The following is a 16,296-nucleotide window of genomic DNA, read 5'->3' on the forward strand; positions in this document are numbered from 1 at the left end:
GTTGGTGGTGTGTGTATGGTCTGCGCTTTATGTAGTGTATTGGGTTCATTTGGGTGTCAGTGCTTGAAGTGTGAATTTATCGGTCATAGCTGTTATAGAAGGACAGAAATTAGTTTCAGTGAGTTACGAATTAAGTTTCCGTTGTGTTTATGTTCGGTGTCATTTGGTGTTATTGGTTTGCTGTCTGTCACGCGGTAAGTCATTTATTCTTTAATTCAATTTGTGGCTTCTTCTGCTAGGTATGGATAGACTTTTACTAGTGCGCATCTGCGGGCAGAAATGGGGGACGACATGTTGTCCATCATTAAGTTTCTACAACTTTTTGGGCTTGTGGCGGAGATAGTGAAATGCAGCGTATGCAAGCAGAATATGCGAGTTGGGGGTTTGTTTAGGTTTTGTGTGTGTGTGTGTGTGTGTGTGTGTGTGTGTGTGTGTGTGTGTGATTGAGGTAGATGATCTACTGTGTAGCGCCGGAACTTTTCTGTGGTAAGTAGTCATTTTTCTGGGTCTATTGTTCGCATGTTATGATGTTTGGTGGGGTTTTTATGTGTTGTTAGGTCGGTGTTATTTACTGCATGTGTGGTGGTTGATATATGTATCTTAGGGGAAATACTCGATTTCAATCTTTTTGGTATCGTCTGATGTATTTGAGCTATATATGTCAAGGGAAGTGTCTGATTCCTATGTGTCGTCGTAGCTATGTGTGTTTCGGTATCGTGAGTTGCTGTTGACCTATATACGTCACGGGAAGTGTCAGATTCCAATTTTTGTTGTTTTAGGTGTTGGTTTTGTGGTATCAAAAGCTACGGTGTGATTATAATTTTGTGAGTGTTTGGTTTTTATTTTGTGGTAACGACAATTGTTGTTCAGCTATACAGGTAAGGGAAATGACCGAATCCTGTTGATATTGTAAGTGTAGCGGAATTTGGGAATGTTGTGGTGTTTTTCTGTCGTTGTTTTGTGTTGTTTGGAATAGCGGTGTGTGTCCGTAAGTGTTTATACTTAGTTTGTCCGATGCAAAAACCCCCAATTTGCCACACTGGTACCGTTAGTTTGATTATATTTTTGGAGGGAGATGTGTTTGTTGGTTTTTATACGTATTTTTGTGTTTGTTGTTGTATTTATGTAATGACGCCATAGGTGTCATACTAGAGATGTTGAGAATGGTTGTTTCTGCATATTGGTGACTAATGGGTCAAAGCAGATGGGTGGAATCGGATGCTTCTGTAAGCTCAGATTATCACCAGGGATGGAATGTAGTGGGAGACTTCAAATCTGTCACCTTCTAGGAGGAGGTCAGCTCCGTATGTTCTAAAGGAGAGAGGAGGTCCCACTACTTACGCGTCAACAAGTGGACGACTCTGTCTCTAGTGCCTTCCACCTTATTTTTGATGAAGCAATGCTATGCTCATGAAGAAACAAAATACAACCAAATGTTGAAGGGGGGGGGGGGGGGGGGGGGGAATAAAAAAATAAACACACACACACACACGATTTGACCACGTCACTGGAAAAATCGATAGCTGTCACCCATATGCTCAGGGTGTCATTTGTACAAAATGTATGTCGGAGGATGGTTTTTAGTCCAATTCTTCAGGGCTTCCATTCGCCACAAAGGGGCAGGTTTCAGGAGCTTCTCCAATTTCTCTCCATTTTGATGAAAAATCAACCTGAGCTGAGCTAACAAATTTGCTTTCATACCAGCTAACAAATTTGCTTTCATACCTGAAATTTGGGAAAGTTAATGGAAAACAGTATTTTCCCTACTGCCCTGGAGAAAATATAATCATTGATGAGCCACAGTTACCAACCAAAACAAGATGGAGGTTCACTCCAACCGTGCCCAAAAAACCTGACAAATGTGGTCTCTAATTCTGGATTGCTTCCGATGTAGCAAAAAAGCATATATGTAATACTTACTAATATGACAGAAGAAAGGACACACACAGAGACAAGTAACCACCCAAATAGGACATGGTTCTGTGTTTCATGGACCCATTTCTAAATCAAAGAGGAAACATGATGATAGACAACTTTTTCATGTTCTAAAGTTTGCTAAAAAGCTCAAAGGGAAGAAAACTTCACTAGTTGATATAATGAAAAGAGTTGTTGTGAAATTTCTCACGAGGTAAAGAAGCCAGATGCTGAAAAACAATCCACTACAAACCTGCACCAGACTTCCAATACAGACTGCACCTCGACTGTATGCGAAGTAGTAATAAGCAGAGAAGGAAAGAAGAAACCTGCATTTCACAATGCAAGAAAATATGGGGTGGACACAGCTGATCATATGCCTCATAAATATACTACAAAGTCCGTGTGTAGGAGATGACCAATTCGCATACCACAAGGGAACGAAAGGACAGAAAGAAGAACAGATAAAATCGAAGGACACTGGACCAAAATTATCTTAAAGTGGAAGAAGTGTGAAATCAGTCTCTGCAAAGGCAACTGACAACTGTCTTACAGTGCCGCAAAGGCGTATGAGGAAAATGTGCAAGTAAAAAAGAAGTCATCAGTGCTAAATGAGTAAACAAGTCTAGAAGATCCCAGTGAACTGAGTAAAAAGTACAACACACTTTAATATAATATGAATGATATACACAAAGGGTGCCTAGAAGATTCTACAATTAGTATCATACGAAAGCCTGCATATAGGAAGGTTGTTAACATGAGTAATGGCCAGTAAGATATTTTTATTGTTGAAATAAGTAAGTTGTTGTTGTTGTTATGGTCTTCAGCCCTGAGACTGGTTTGATGCAGCTCTCCATGCTACTCTATCCTGTGCAAGCTTCTTCATCTCCCAGTACCTACTGCAACCTACAACCTTCTGAATCTGCTTAGTGTATTCATCTCTTGGTCTCCCCCTACGATTTTTACCCTCCACGCTGCCCTCCAATACTAAATTGGTGATCCCTTGATGCCTCAGAACATGTCCTACCAACCGATCCCTTCTTCTGGTCAAGTTGTGCCACAAACTTCTCTTTTCCCCAATCCTATTCAATACTTCCTCATTAGTTATGTGATCTACCCATCTAATCTTCAGCATTCTTCTGTAGCGCCACATTTCGAAAGCTTCTATTCTCTTCTTGTCCAAACTATTTACCGTCCATGTTTCACTTCCATACATGGCTACACTCCATACAAATACTTTCAGAAATGACTTCCTGACACTTAAATCTATACTCGATGTTAACAAATTTCTCTTCTTCAGAAACGCTTTCCTTGCCATTGCCAGTCTACATTTTATATCCTCTCTACTTCGACCATCATCAGTTATTTTGCTCCCCAAATAGCAAAACTCCTTTACTACTTTAAGTGTCTCATTTCCTAATCTAAGTAAGTAATGTTTAATAATCATTGGATCTCACAAGCAATTAGGGATTAACCTACAGTAAAATAAAGTATTTGTTCAAGTCAAATATGGAAATAATTTATATGGGTCAAAATGACCCCTTTCAGGTATTTTAGTAATGTCAAAAACTCTGCCATTCTAGTGTTCAGCAGTCACCATTCCAGCCCTCCATACACAAATGAATGGAAAGAAACTAACAGGTATAATGGGGAAGACCTTTTGCCATGCATTTCACATTAGTTTGCGTATTATAAATGTAGAATTAAATGTAAGGAAGTTATGCTGATAGCTGGGTAGCAACAATTTCTATCTTTCTTATAAGCCTGTCTACCTCTTAACTATAAGATGAATGGTTATGTTTATTCTTTCCATTATTTGTATCCCATCTAGAACATATCAGTATCATTTTGTTAATTCTTCCTGTTTGCAATTTCAACAAATCATTTCCTTTGGATCTGAGAATAGAGAAGGGAAATACTCATAGAAGGCATGTGCAACCTTTTTTCTAGCAGAACAATGTTCGTTAATTTTAGAAAACCTGTATCTGAAGAAAACTTCCTCCAGATGACTGGGTGGTGGTATGTCGTCTTCATCAACATCATTCATCCCCATTATGGCTGGAGGAAGGCAATGGCAAACCACCTCTGCTAGGACCTTGCCTAGGCGGCGGTGCAGGTCTCCCGCATCGTCCCCCACACTCCTCGGAGTATGGGACATCATCATCATCAGGTATCATAAGAAAAGCTAACAGTCACCTGAGCGCAAAACAGAAGTATTTGCTCTATTTGTGAATAGAATAGGAAAGAAAATTCATGATACTGGTACAATGCCCCATTCACCATGCACTTTACTGTGACTTGTGGAATGTATATCTGGATGGACATACTTTGCCACTGCACATCACAAGGCAATGAAAGTATATAAATAACAAGAAGCACTTGTTACATTAATATATTTACAAATAAAGTGGCTATGTTATCCTTCCTGTGTCAAATATACAGGCAATAGATGTCACACCACAAGGAACTGATCATAATGACATGATTTGATGGTATAAGTAGCTGGGAGACTGCAGTGAGATGACAAATGTGCTTTTCAGCATTGCTGCATCCCTGGATTAGCTAATGCTTTAGGATAAAGCTACCGAATTTGAAAATAGAGATACAATTTGTAGAACAATATGTGAGGAAGACTTTTGTTGTGAGGAATCCTTCATGTCGTCGTCATATGGGATGCGAAAGCAAATGCGGACAAATGAGCTGGTAGAATTTTGTGACGTCTGAATGTGTCATTTCATGTTTCACAATGCTTTCAATTATGAAAGGTGGAATCAGGTACAATAGATTTTTGCTCATTTGAGAGGAATGTGGTAAATGAGATGCAAGATCACATTTACATCACAAGTAGACTCTAAGAGACACCACTTTGGATTACATCATTTGATGGTTTCTATATTGTAGCTTATACTGTAATAATATACAGCTTCAAAGCACTGGCACATTGAAGATGTCTTGAAAACACATTATTTTTTGTATAACTTGTTATAATAAAATGACAAAAAACAACATACTGATGTTAAAGGCTTTTCTGTATTTAGAAATTATATTGTAGCTTCTGTGCTATGTCCGAAAGAACAGAAACCATATCCATATAAGTATATAGTTCTGGCAATACCAGCCATGACCTCCTCCTCCTGTGCAGATGCACACATATTACCCCAACTCTAATGTGACTTGGTAAGAATGTCTTTCACAATTAATGAGTATGTTGGGTAGGGACACTATGAATGTAATGTGTGGAGGTGAGAATGTGGGTCTCATGGGAGGCGTGCATGAGATAGTCCCTGCAGTCGCACTATCCTCTGTGCCCTCAGTGGCTCAGATGCATACAGCGTCTGCAATGTAAGCAGGAGATCCCGGGTTCAAGCCAGGTCAGGGCACACATTTTCACCTGTCCCCGTTGATACATATCAAAGCCCATCAGCAGCTGAAGGTATTAATATATAATTCTAATTTCATACAGGACTGTGTCCCCCTCTGGCTAAATCTATCTTTTTGTATCATACTGTTCAACATTCTCAGTAATTTGCTTTTCACATGTGTGGATACAAAGTACCTCAGTGCTAAGCATCATTTATAAAATAGAAATTCTGTAACTGCAAAAAATCTAGGAAATACGGAAGCGTCCGATCCCACCCGTCTGCTTTGGCCCATGAGACGTCACAAATATGGCGGAAACAAAAACAAACACACACACTTTCCACAAGAAGCCTAATGACACTAACGGGACAAGTGCGGGAAATGGGGTGTTTTGGGTGGGGGGCAAACTAAATATAAACAAATTTAGACGCCTTGCGTAGCTACAACGTGTAAGTGAAGACAGCCATGCATGAATACCCACCCACCTCCCCAGGGGTCGTAACCCCTGCAACCCATAGAAGATAAAGATGCTTCAGTAGCTGATTAGTGTTTTTTGTCTATAAAAAAAAAAAAATCTCACGGGATAGAACGAGCAGATCAGAAATATAAATATAATAAACTAAAACAGAAATTCGAGGAAAATGTCGGGGGAGGAAGGCAGGGTGGTAATGAGCAGAGCTCGAAACTTCTGCGAAAAATCGGCCGGAGGCATTGGAGACATCCTCAGGGGCCACAAGGGCGTCATTCGCGACCGTCAAGCCAGAAACTGGTGAGTGGACCTTAGTAACAGATAGCCGGCGCAGGCTACCCCAGACAAAAGAAGAAGGAGTAAAACTGTCGAAGGAGCTTGTGAAAGCAGCCCAGCTGGCTTTCTTGCTTTCTTTAATAACACGACAACACTGCGCACGTAATCGTTTACAATTAATACAATTTGCCACCATAGGGTGGCGTTTAAAGGTGCGTAAAGCACGTCAACGAGCACATATAGCATCTCTACATGCTGTGGTCCACCAGGGGACCGGTACGCGACGTGGAGAAGAAGTAGTGTGAGGGATGGAATATTCAGCAGCAGTGAGAATGACTTCCGTGAGGTGTGCGACCTGACTATCGCAGCTTGCTGAGTTTTGATCCTGAAATGACGCCCTGGAAGAGAAGAGCCTCCAGTCTGCTTTGGAGATGTTCCAACTAGTTGAGCACGGAGATGGGGTTTGATGCAGGAGATGGATAACACAAGGGAAGTGGACGCTCAAATACGTATCAGAAAGGGCTTACCACTCAAACTGACGTGCAAGTTGGGTAGTACAGATATAGAGGTCTAAAAGGGAATAGGTGTGAGTTGCGTCTGAAAGAAAAGTAGGGGCACCAGTATTGAGGCAGACAAGATTGAGGTGGTTGATAAGGTCTGCTAACAGGGAGCCTCTCGGGCAGGATGCTGGAGAGCCCCAAAGGGGATGGTGGGCATTGAAGTCTCTAGTCAACAAAAATGGTGCAGGTAGCTGAGCAATAATTTGCATCATGTCTGCACTAGTAACGGCAGACGACGATGGAGTGTAAACAGTACAAATGGAAAATGTGAAAGTAGGGAGAGTAATTCGGATGGCAACTGCCTGCAGATCGGTGTGCAATGTGATGGGATTGTAGTAGATATCATCCCGGACCAACAACATAACCCCTCCAAGAGCCGGAATACCTGCCACAGGAGGTAGGTCAAAATGCACAGAGGTATAGTGTGCCAAGTCAATATGATCGCATGGGCGTAGCTTCGTTTCCTGGAGAGCTACTACGAGCGGACAGTGCAAGTGTAGCAGCAACTTTAAGTCCTCTCGGTTGGAGCAAATTCTGTGAATATTCAAATGAAGAAGTGCCATCGTGAGAAGAAAAAGAAAAAGGAGAAGCAAGAAGGGGTCACCTCGAAGGCCGCTGAGGGCCTGGTTTCGAGCGAGCACTGCTGCCGCTATCAACAGGCGGAGAGTCATCGTCCATTTTTTCAATAGGTTCATCGGCCACCATGTTAAGATGGTCGGGAGGGGGAGCTCCCTCCACCGGTGAACGGCCAGATGTTCGGCTACCAGCGGTGCGGCCAAGCGAAACGGATGATGACCTGGGGCGGCAACCGCTGGGTGGCGCAGGAGAAGAAACGCGCCGTGGCGGAGAAGGAGAACTTTGCTTTACTCAATCTGTCAAGTGATCTAGTATATACCACACCACGCGACGAATTGAAATCTAGGAAATACGGAAGCGTCCGATCCCACCCGTCTGCTTTGACTCATGATGTCACAAATATGGCGGAAACAAAAACAAACACATACACTTTCCACAAGAAGCCTAATGACACTAACGGGACAAGCGCGGGAAATGGGGTGTTTTGGGTGGGGGGCAAATATAAACAAATTTAGACGCCTTGCGTAGCTACAACGTGTAAGTGAAGACAGCCTTGCATGAATACCCACCCACCTCCCCAGGGGTCGTAACCCCTGCAACCCATAGAAGATAAAGATGCTTCAATAGCTGATTAGTGTTTTTTGTCTTTTAAAAAAAAAATCTCACGGGATAGAACGAGCAGATCAGAAATATAAATGTAATAAACTAAAACAGAAATTCGAGGAAACAGATAATTAAAATTAGTAATAAGTGTTTTGAAATAAAAAAAAAAAAAAATAATCTTACGAGATAGAACGAACAGATCAGAAAAGTAATTAAAATAAGATAAAACAGAACTGGAGACAGCCACACTCAAACCAAACTCCGCGCCGTCATGACGTCACACACGACAACACCCTTACGTCACGGGTCAAAGCCGACGCGTGGGATCGGACGCTTCTGTCGACCCAAAATTTACATCTGTTGTTTCTGAATCTAGGTAAGACAGAGAGTTCTTGCTACCGTAATGTAACTGCCAAATTGAAACTCAAGTTAAGCAAGGCCGAATGACTAATCCGATGCCTAAATAAGTGTTAAAATTTATTGAGGTTTCCTTTGTGAGATCAACACAACTTGCCTCACACAGTAACTTGTCACTGGCAAAATGATAAGGAGCAAGACAGCAGGTCTCACCATTTCTGAGATGTTGTATTCCTAAACAGTCCCATTATCAGTAGAAGGTTTATATGTTCATCAATGTCTACAGCATTACTTTGCACTGCTCACTTAGCTGTTTGACAAACAGTTCACAGAACTATTTTCAAAGCATTTCTATTTCAGCCTCACAAAGCATGCGGAAAAAAATTGTCACTTAAATCTCTTTGTGCGAGCTCCCATTTTTCTTATTTTAATATGATCATCATTTCTATCCATGTAGGCGGATGTCAACAAAATATTTTGAAAATCGTGAGGAGAAAGTTGGTGATCTAAATCTTTGAAAATAACTTGGCACAATGAAAATCACTCTAGTTTTAATGAGTGCCATACCAACTTGCTAACCTACATCTAGATACATAATCCGCAAGCTCCTGCTGGTACCATGAACCACTGTCAATCATTTCCCGTACGAGTTGCCCTACTTTGAAATTTTTTGATGTCCTCCATTGATGCCTTATCAGGTAAAGGTCCCATACTGTGCAACAACACTCCAGAAAAGGAGGAACAAGTACAATGTAGGCAGTCTATTTAGTAACTTCTTGCACCTTTTAAGTGTTCTGTCAATGAAATGTAGTCTTTGGTTTGTCTTCGATATAATGTCTTCTATGTGGTGGTTCCAGTTTAACTTGTTCATAATTGTAATCCGTAGGTACTGAATTGGTTAGAAAGACTTCAAATTTATGTAACAACATTTAGCAGATCTTTTTAGATCTCTTGTGGATGACTTCACACTTTTCAATGTTTAGGATGCATCGTAAATTTTTGCAGTATCTTGTCTAAACCATTTTGCAATTCTTTAGTAGGCGGTAAACAACAGTATCCTTTGCCAACAGTCTAAGAGGGCTTCTCAGACCTCCTGCTAAATCATTTATATGAATGATGTCTGACTATTACAGACACAAAATGATGTCTGACTATGGGTCGACCGAAGCGTCCGATCCCACCCCTCGGCTTTGACCCGTGACGTAAGGCTGTCGTGGTGTGTTACGTCACGACGGCGCGGAGTTTAGTTTGTGAGTGTAGCGTGTTTGTAGGTGTCGTGTTGCTGTTCATGGTGCCTCTGGTGGTGTGTTTACGGGGTTTTGTGTTGTGTGGTGTATTGGCTCCGGTTTGGTGTTACTGCTTGTTCTGGCTGGTTCTCATTTTGGCTCTGTGTGGAGAGGAATTGTTTTCAGTGAGTTAACGATTTAATGTTTTTGTGTGAAAGTTATTGTACTGCTGTTCGCTGTAGGTTGTGTGTTAATATGAGTAAATTGATTTTTTGCTGCTCTTGATAGATATCGATATGACAGATAAAATTAATAGTGTATGTTTGCATGCTATGATGGGGGCGAGTCGGTTGGATTTGATAAAACTTCTGCAGCTGTTTGGGTTGTCGGCGGAGGTGGTGAAGTGCGCTGTTTGTGGGCATGATATGACATTGGCATAAGTTCCGGCGTCTCGGACCAGGGACGGTTATATGTGGCAGTGCCGTAGGGATAGTTGAGGTTCCTGGTTCGGGAAGTCTAAGTTGAGCATGCGCGAGATTGTGCTGTTGACATACTACTTTTGTTATAAATCCTCTCAAAGTTTTTGTGTGCATAAGACTGGTGTGAGTGAGATCAGTGTGCTTGACCGGTTTTCGTTTTGTCGCGAAGTATGTTCCGAGTTTATTAAGTACAGGGGTACGTTGGGTGGGCCTGGGGTTGTGGTGGAGGTGGACGAGTCACAGTTTGGGAAAAGGGAGTATCAGAGGGGTATGTCTGTGGTTGGTCTCTGGGTGTGGGGGGCTGTTGTACCGGGGTGGGGGGTAGGTGTTCAGAATGTGTTTTTAGGGTTGTGGAGGAACGGTTTAACGGTCTAAGAGGGAATTAGTGGGGTTAATTGAGGAGTTTATAGAACCGGGTTCTACTGTAGTTTCTGATGCTTTTTCTTCTTGAAGGGGATTGGGTGAGACGGGGTACAGTCATTTAGTGGTGAACCATAGTTTAGACTTTAAAAATTATGAGATGGGGGCTTGTACGAATACCATAGAAGGTATGTGGGGGGCCTTTAAGTCAGTTCTTGGGAGGGGGAAGAGGTGCTCTTCTAACCTTCAGTCTCATTTAGATGAATACTGTTGACGGAAGGGCACCCCTGAGGGCTTTTTTTTTTTTTAAAGGGGCTATCAATAAGATGTGCAGGCCGAAGGTGGTTAGTTAGGGTGGTTTGCGTGGGTGGGTGGCTGTGGATCAGTGGGAGTCGCTGTTGACCTATGTGGGTGAAGGTAACTGATTCCAATGGGTGGTTGTGGCTGTTCCAGTATCGGGAGTTGCTGCTGAGCTATACGAGTCAAGGGAAGTGTTCGGTTCCAATTTGTGGGATCTGGAGCTGCTGTTGAGCTATATAGGTCAAGGGAAGTGTCCAATGCCAAAGGATATTGCATTTAGTGGAATTTGGGGAGTTTTGTGTTGTAGGTTTTTTTCGTCGTTTTGTGTGGTTTGTTATGGTGGTGTGTGTCTAAATTTGTTTATATTTACTTTGTCCCCACCCAAAAAACCCCTACTTTCCACACTTGTCCTGTTAGTTTTGTTACATTTTTTGTGGAACTTGCATGTGTTGGTTTTTCAATGTATTTTCGTGTTTGTTGTCATGTTTACGTAATGATGTCATAGGCGTCATATTGGAATCGTAGTGTACGGTCGTTTCCGCCATGGGTCAATGCTGATCAGTGGAATCGGACACTTCCATATTTCCCGACTATTACAGACACAAACAAAATGGACAAACAGAGGACAATGAAACAAGCAAATAATCCTAGTAAACATAGGTCCACAAACCAACCTTTTCCCTGATATGACGCACATACAAATTGCTCATGCCAATGTTACAACACTTTTAATGACTAATGCTACATTTATTTTGAAAAACTGCAAGTGACGTGTGAATGACAAAGTAATATATCACCCACGTTTGATTTTATCATTTGTTTCGGTCACTCTCAATCATTTTCATACCAAAGGAATTTCATCAGCAACCCATCTTGTCTACTCAGAACAACGGATCATGGTACTGACAGTACTCTGATATGCTGTTCTGAGTAGGCAAGACAGGTTTCTGATGCAATTCCTTAGATCTGAAGATGATCCAGAATGACTGAAACCTGTTATCAAATAAAAAATGTGTGCAACTGAGATGGAACAACAATAAATGAGAATACCTTAAATATCTACTTGTATACAGTTGTTGAACTCTCTCACGATAATAACGTCGAATATAGTGACAAAGGGTATCAGTTATGGCTCGACAATACCGTTGCGACCCTGACCCCCTGACTTGAACTAGTTGGACTTTTTTTTTTTTTTTTTATCCGATGGGACTTTTGAATGTTTAATAGGAGATGTGCTGAAGACTGCATGAACAGTGACCATGAGGAACACTCGCTGTCTTTAAGAAACATGATAGGAGAGATGTCAATAACTATTGGCCACTTTCCCTACTGACATTTTCCAAAATTTTCGAAAAGGTGGTGTATTCTGGAATAGTATCTCATCTCAGCAACAATACTACCTTGCATGAATCTCAGTTTGAATTTCTCAAGAGTTGCTCTATTGATAATGTCATTTACATTGACTCACAACCCAGCAAAAAAAATAAAAAAATAAAAATAATAATACATAAATTTTTAAAAAATCAAAAAGGGTGCCGGTTGGTATTTTCTGTGACCTTTGTAAATCATTTGACTGCGTGAATCACAATATTCTCCTACATAAACTGTAGTTTTATGGGATTGACGGTACAACCAACCAATGGATTACGTCATACTAAACCAAAAGAACATAGAAAGTTCTACTTAACAATTCAATGAATTTAGTCTGAGGACATTGTTCTGACACGAGAAATTGTGTATGGGATTCCCCAAGGCTTAACCTTAGGTCAGCTATTGTTCCTCACATATATAAATGTTTTTCCATCTGATACACAACAAGCAGAATTAGTTATTTTGTAGATGACACTAGTATTGTAATCAATCAAAGCAAACATAAAGAAACATAAGAAATGGTACACAAACTTTGTAAAAGTATCACTGACTTGTTTTCTGCAAATGGTCTGTACCTCAATTTTAAAAAGACACAACATATTCAGTTCTGCTCATTAGGGATACTACAGCAATGGCAAGTGTAACACTTGCTGAGGAAATATGAAGGTGGAAACTTCAGAATTCTTAGGTGCCTATACTGATGAGAATTTAAACTGGAAATGACTCATTCGGGAAAACTTAAAACAACTTAGTTCAGCTATATTTGCACTTAGAATGATTTCAAATCTTAGAGAGAGTCAAATCAGCAAGTTGGCAAATTTTCATTTCATAATGTCATAAGGAATAATGTCCTGGGGCAACACATCTGTAAGAAAAAGTCCTGAATGCTCAAAAACATACTATAAGAATATGCCTACTCACTATCATCTTTTGGACATCTCTTTAAGGAGTTAAGCATTCTAACTACTGCTTCACAGAGTATTTATTTCCCCATGAAGTTTGTTGTAAATAACCCACATTGCAGAAACAATGCTGATGGAAATTACAATACCAGAAGGAAAAACGACATTCATCCTGCACATAAAGGTTGTCTTTAGTAAAAACAGGAGATGCATAATGTTGCAACAAAAATTTGTACCCATGTTGTGTTTTGCCATTCCCTTTTGTTTCCAAATAAAGCACATATAGTGTACAACAAGTAGCCACACTCAGGAAGACATTCTTTCAGTTTATTTAAGGCTTATTACCTAAAACACAAATACACAAAATAACAATTCTGTTTCTGAAATTTTGAATCTTATCATACTACAAATATTCTATAGGCCAGCCTTATCTTCAAGAAAGTATGCATATGAGAGCAGTTCTTCAACAAAATTAGAATGCATTCCTGTTTCAATTTCCTATGGGCCTACCACAAATTTCAATTGTGCAGCACATCATCAAGTACATTGCTTTTCTTAATAATATACTCATCTTGAACATTAACACATGCAGCAGAGGTTCAATGGTAACATATCAATGCTGAACAGTATCTGTTAAAGGTATCACCATGGCCTTCATCCAGATATTTGACGTGCATTGAACCACAGTAAATACACTCACGCTTTAAAACCTAATAATCTTGAATCTGTGTTAAAGAAATGCCAACAATAGGCACCATTGCTTTTACAATCAAAAACCAGTGAGGGATGCAAAGGTATCTTCAATTTCTCTACAACAATGGAATGAGAGCGCTACAACCATGTAGAATCACTGCATATATATATATATATATATATATATATAACACACTGTGTGCTCAATTACACTAGTTATAAACTGTGCGCATCTGTCTAACATCAAAACAAGAATAGTATGGACAAAATTTGTGGAGCGAAGCTTATCAGTAGTTGTGAATTTTAAAATTTTCCCGGCGAATTGACTGTTCAAACAAATTTCGGGCCGAAGTATTGAACAACGACCGGCTGCAAGCCCGAAATTTGTTATCAGTAGTTGATTGAAAAGACAAAGTGACATACCACAGATGGCTTCCGTACACATACTAAAAAACAACACTCAGGAGTATATAACGAGTAGGGCATAATAATGGGGAAACCAGCCTACAAATCAATATCCTTCCAACCATCAAACAACAATGCGACGGATGTGAAAACTCTTGAGATACCAGACACATCTTATTTCACAGGAAATAATACTGAATGTGCATGGATCCAGACTACTGAATTTCTATTAGTAAAAGCCAAAAGTTTCAAACATAAAACAGTACAATTACAGAACATCAACAGGCACATATTATGTGCAAGACAATCAGCGAAACGAAACGGCAATAAATTTTGTACCTGGAATTGGGTAGTCGTTCCATCATCTTCTTTGACTTCACAACCTTCAAACGAAGGCACTACAGCAGCAACTTCACCAGACGGGGTAGTGAACACCACCTGTTGCTGCTCATGCTCTGAGTGTTGTTCCTGATTCTCACTCACGGTCAAACTGTTTGTCTGCACATCTTGTTGAGCGTGTTGATGTTGCTCTTGTTTCACTTCACTTCCATCGACAAATATTTTAAGGCCTAAAGCTTCAGCATCTTCGGTCATGAATCGCACAGCTCCCTGGGATTCCTCATCGTTCTGGAAAATCAGCCTGAAATTACTGGCACCGCCTGCTTCCAGAGTGGTAGGAAGTGCTTCCGCCACCTCCACCGCTGTTGCCTCATTCGTTGGAACAACAAAGCTAGCGTCCGCGGCTACCGCGGTGTCAGCGCCACCGTCATCGACGGACTGTGTTACACCAACACTTTGTAAAGCCTGTTGCAACAGTTCGGCGTTTAGGTCGCCGAAGGCATTGTCTCCTGCTTCGTTTTGCAATATTATTGCCTGTCCATCGAGAAACAAGACTCGCGTCGCTTGCGCCTGAAGATTTGCCATCGTATGTGGTGGTATTACACATTGCCGTCCACGGTAGTTGCAAACCAGAACCACCCACTCATTCACTTGCCAAAAATGGACTCAGTAATTGACTAGTTGACCCCAACCACAATCCGTAAAACATAAACTATCGTCTCCCAAACACACCACTCAGACCCACAACATCCATTTTCTAATCCATAGACTCGCTGACCAAAGATCTCCGGAAATAGTTCAAAGAGTTTGAGAATCAAAGACTATAAAACAAATACTTATTTGCAGCCCAGGTACCACAGGCATGAATTTCTTGCTCGTGTATCCTCTCACCTCCTACTACCTACTCGTGTAAGTTAACGTACATCTGGAAACACTCTACTTGCACACTGTCGTGCCAGCTTACGTGAAAGTTACGAAACCTGAAAGGTGTTCTATTTTCTTGCACAATGTCACCATCACCTACGAGCAAGCAACTACCGATAGATGGATCTGCTCTCTGCTCTGATTCATTCAAGAGCTCAGATCCTAAGTCGTTAGTTCAAGCGCGTGAGAAGTTAGCATCGTACCAAAACATTACGCTTAGTCTTCAACTATTTAAATAAATGGACACACTTCGTGTGCCATGATCGCAATGTAGATACCTTTTAGTGTTCGAATATGACCGGTTACAATGAAAAAGCGTCTACACTGATGGCGGTATACGAAATGATTTTCAACCATACCGATTGACTCACTGTACAGCATGTGTACCTTACAGAGTAAGTAAATACGTTCTAAAGTGATAAGATTTTCTTAAACAGCGAGATATAAATATCACTGTATCATTCAGAGACACCGTATAATCACATATTTGTAACAAATATCGTTTGAACTGACTAAGTGGATTTAAAAAATATTGAAACTGAGAGTGTGATGTTGCTGACAGACATATTACTGCAGAACAGTCATCGGTTTTATATGAGAAAATAAAGAAAATTCTCACTGAAAGGAAAAACAATTACGATTCACTGTTAATTTCCCTATCTATTAAAAAACGAAACATTTTCTTGCACAACTAGAACAAAAAATCTGTAAAGGCCAATTCATACTAAACGTCAAAGGACCGTCATGTTACATCACGTCACATCACCGTCATGCCAAGGTATATTCATGCTGGACCTCGTATCGAGTCCTGTCAATTCGCTTAAGCCAAAGCCCCAACAGTGATAGTGAGGCAACGAGATACCATCCATGATACAAAAAGTCGGAGTAGAGTAGAGTATCAGAAGTGAGGAAGGTAATGACGATAAAGGTAATTTATCGCCAGAATAAACTTCATGCCATGTATTCTTGACCACTTTTGTGTTGTAGTATGCTGAGAAGTAAAAAATCATTTTAAAACATCGACATATGTTTGCTAAGGAAAAAACTTTTAAGAGACAGTCAAATGAAAATGGGTGAGGTAGAAAAAAGTAAGTGAATTGTTTTCTTATTTCAAAAGTGATCACCATAACTGTTAACACATTTATCATGCTTTCAGGCAAGACAGTCAACGCCTGCATGGAA

The 16,296-nt window shown here is 40.6% G+C and overlaps 1 protein-coding gene across 1 annotated transcript in view; it reads right to left on the reverse strand.

Moving 5' to 3' along the window:
- The window catches only part of LOC126106453 (uncharacterized), a 143,560-nt gene extending 128,608 nt beyond the window's left edge, over positions 1 to 14,952 (reverse strand). The window contains exon 1 of the mRNA XM_049912740.1: positions 14,191 to 14,952. Within this exon, the coding sequence (XP_049768697.1) occupies positions 14,191 to 14,775 (585 nt within the window). The 5' untranslated portion in view covers positions 14,776 to 14,952. The remainder of the gene's footprint in view (positions 1 to 14,190) is intronic.
- Positions 14,953 to 16,296: the final 1,344 nt, after the last annotated feature.

This window comes from Schistocerca cancellata, chromosome 10 (assembly GCF_023864275.1).
Source record: "Schistocerca cancellata isolate TAMUIC-IGC-003103 chromosome 10, iqSchCanc2.1, whole genome shotgun sequence".
NCBI lineage: Eukaryota > Metazoa > Arthropoda > Insecta > Orthoptera > Acrididae > Schistocerca > Schistocerca cancellata.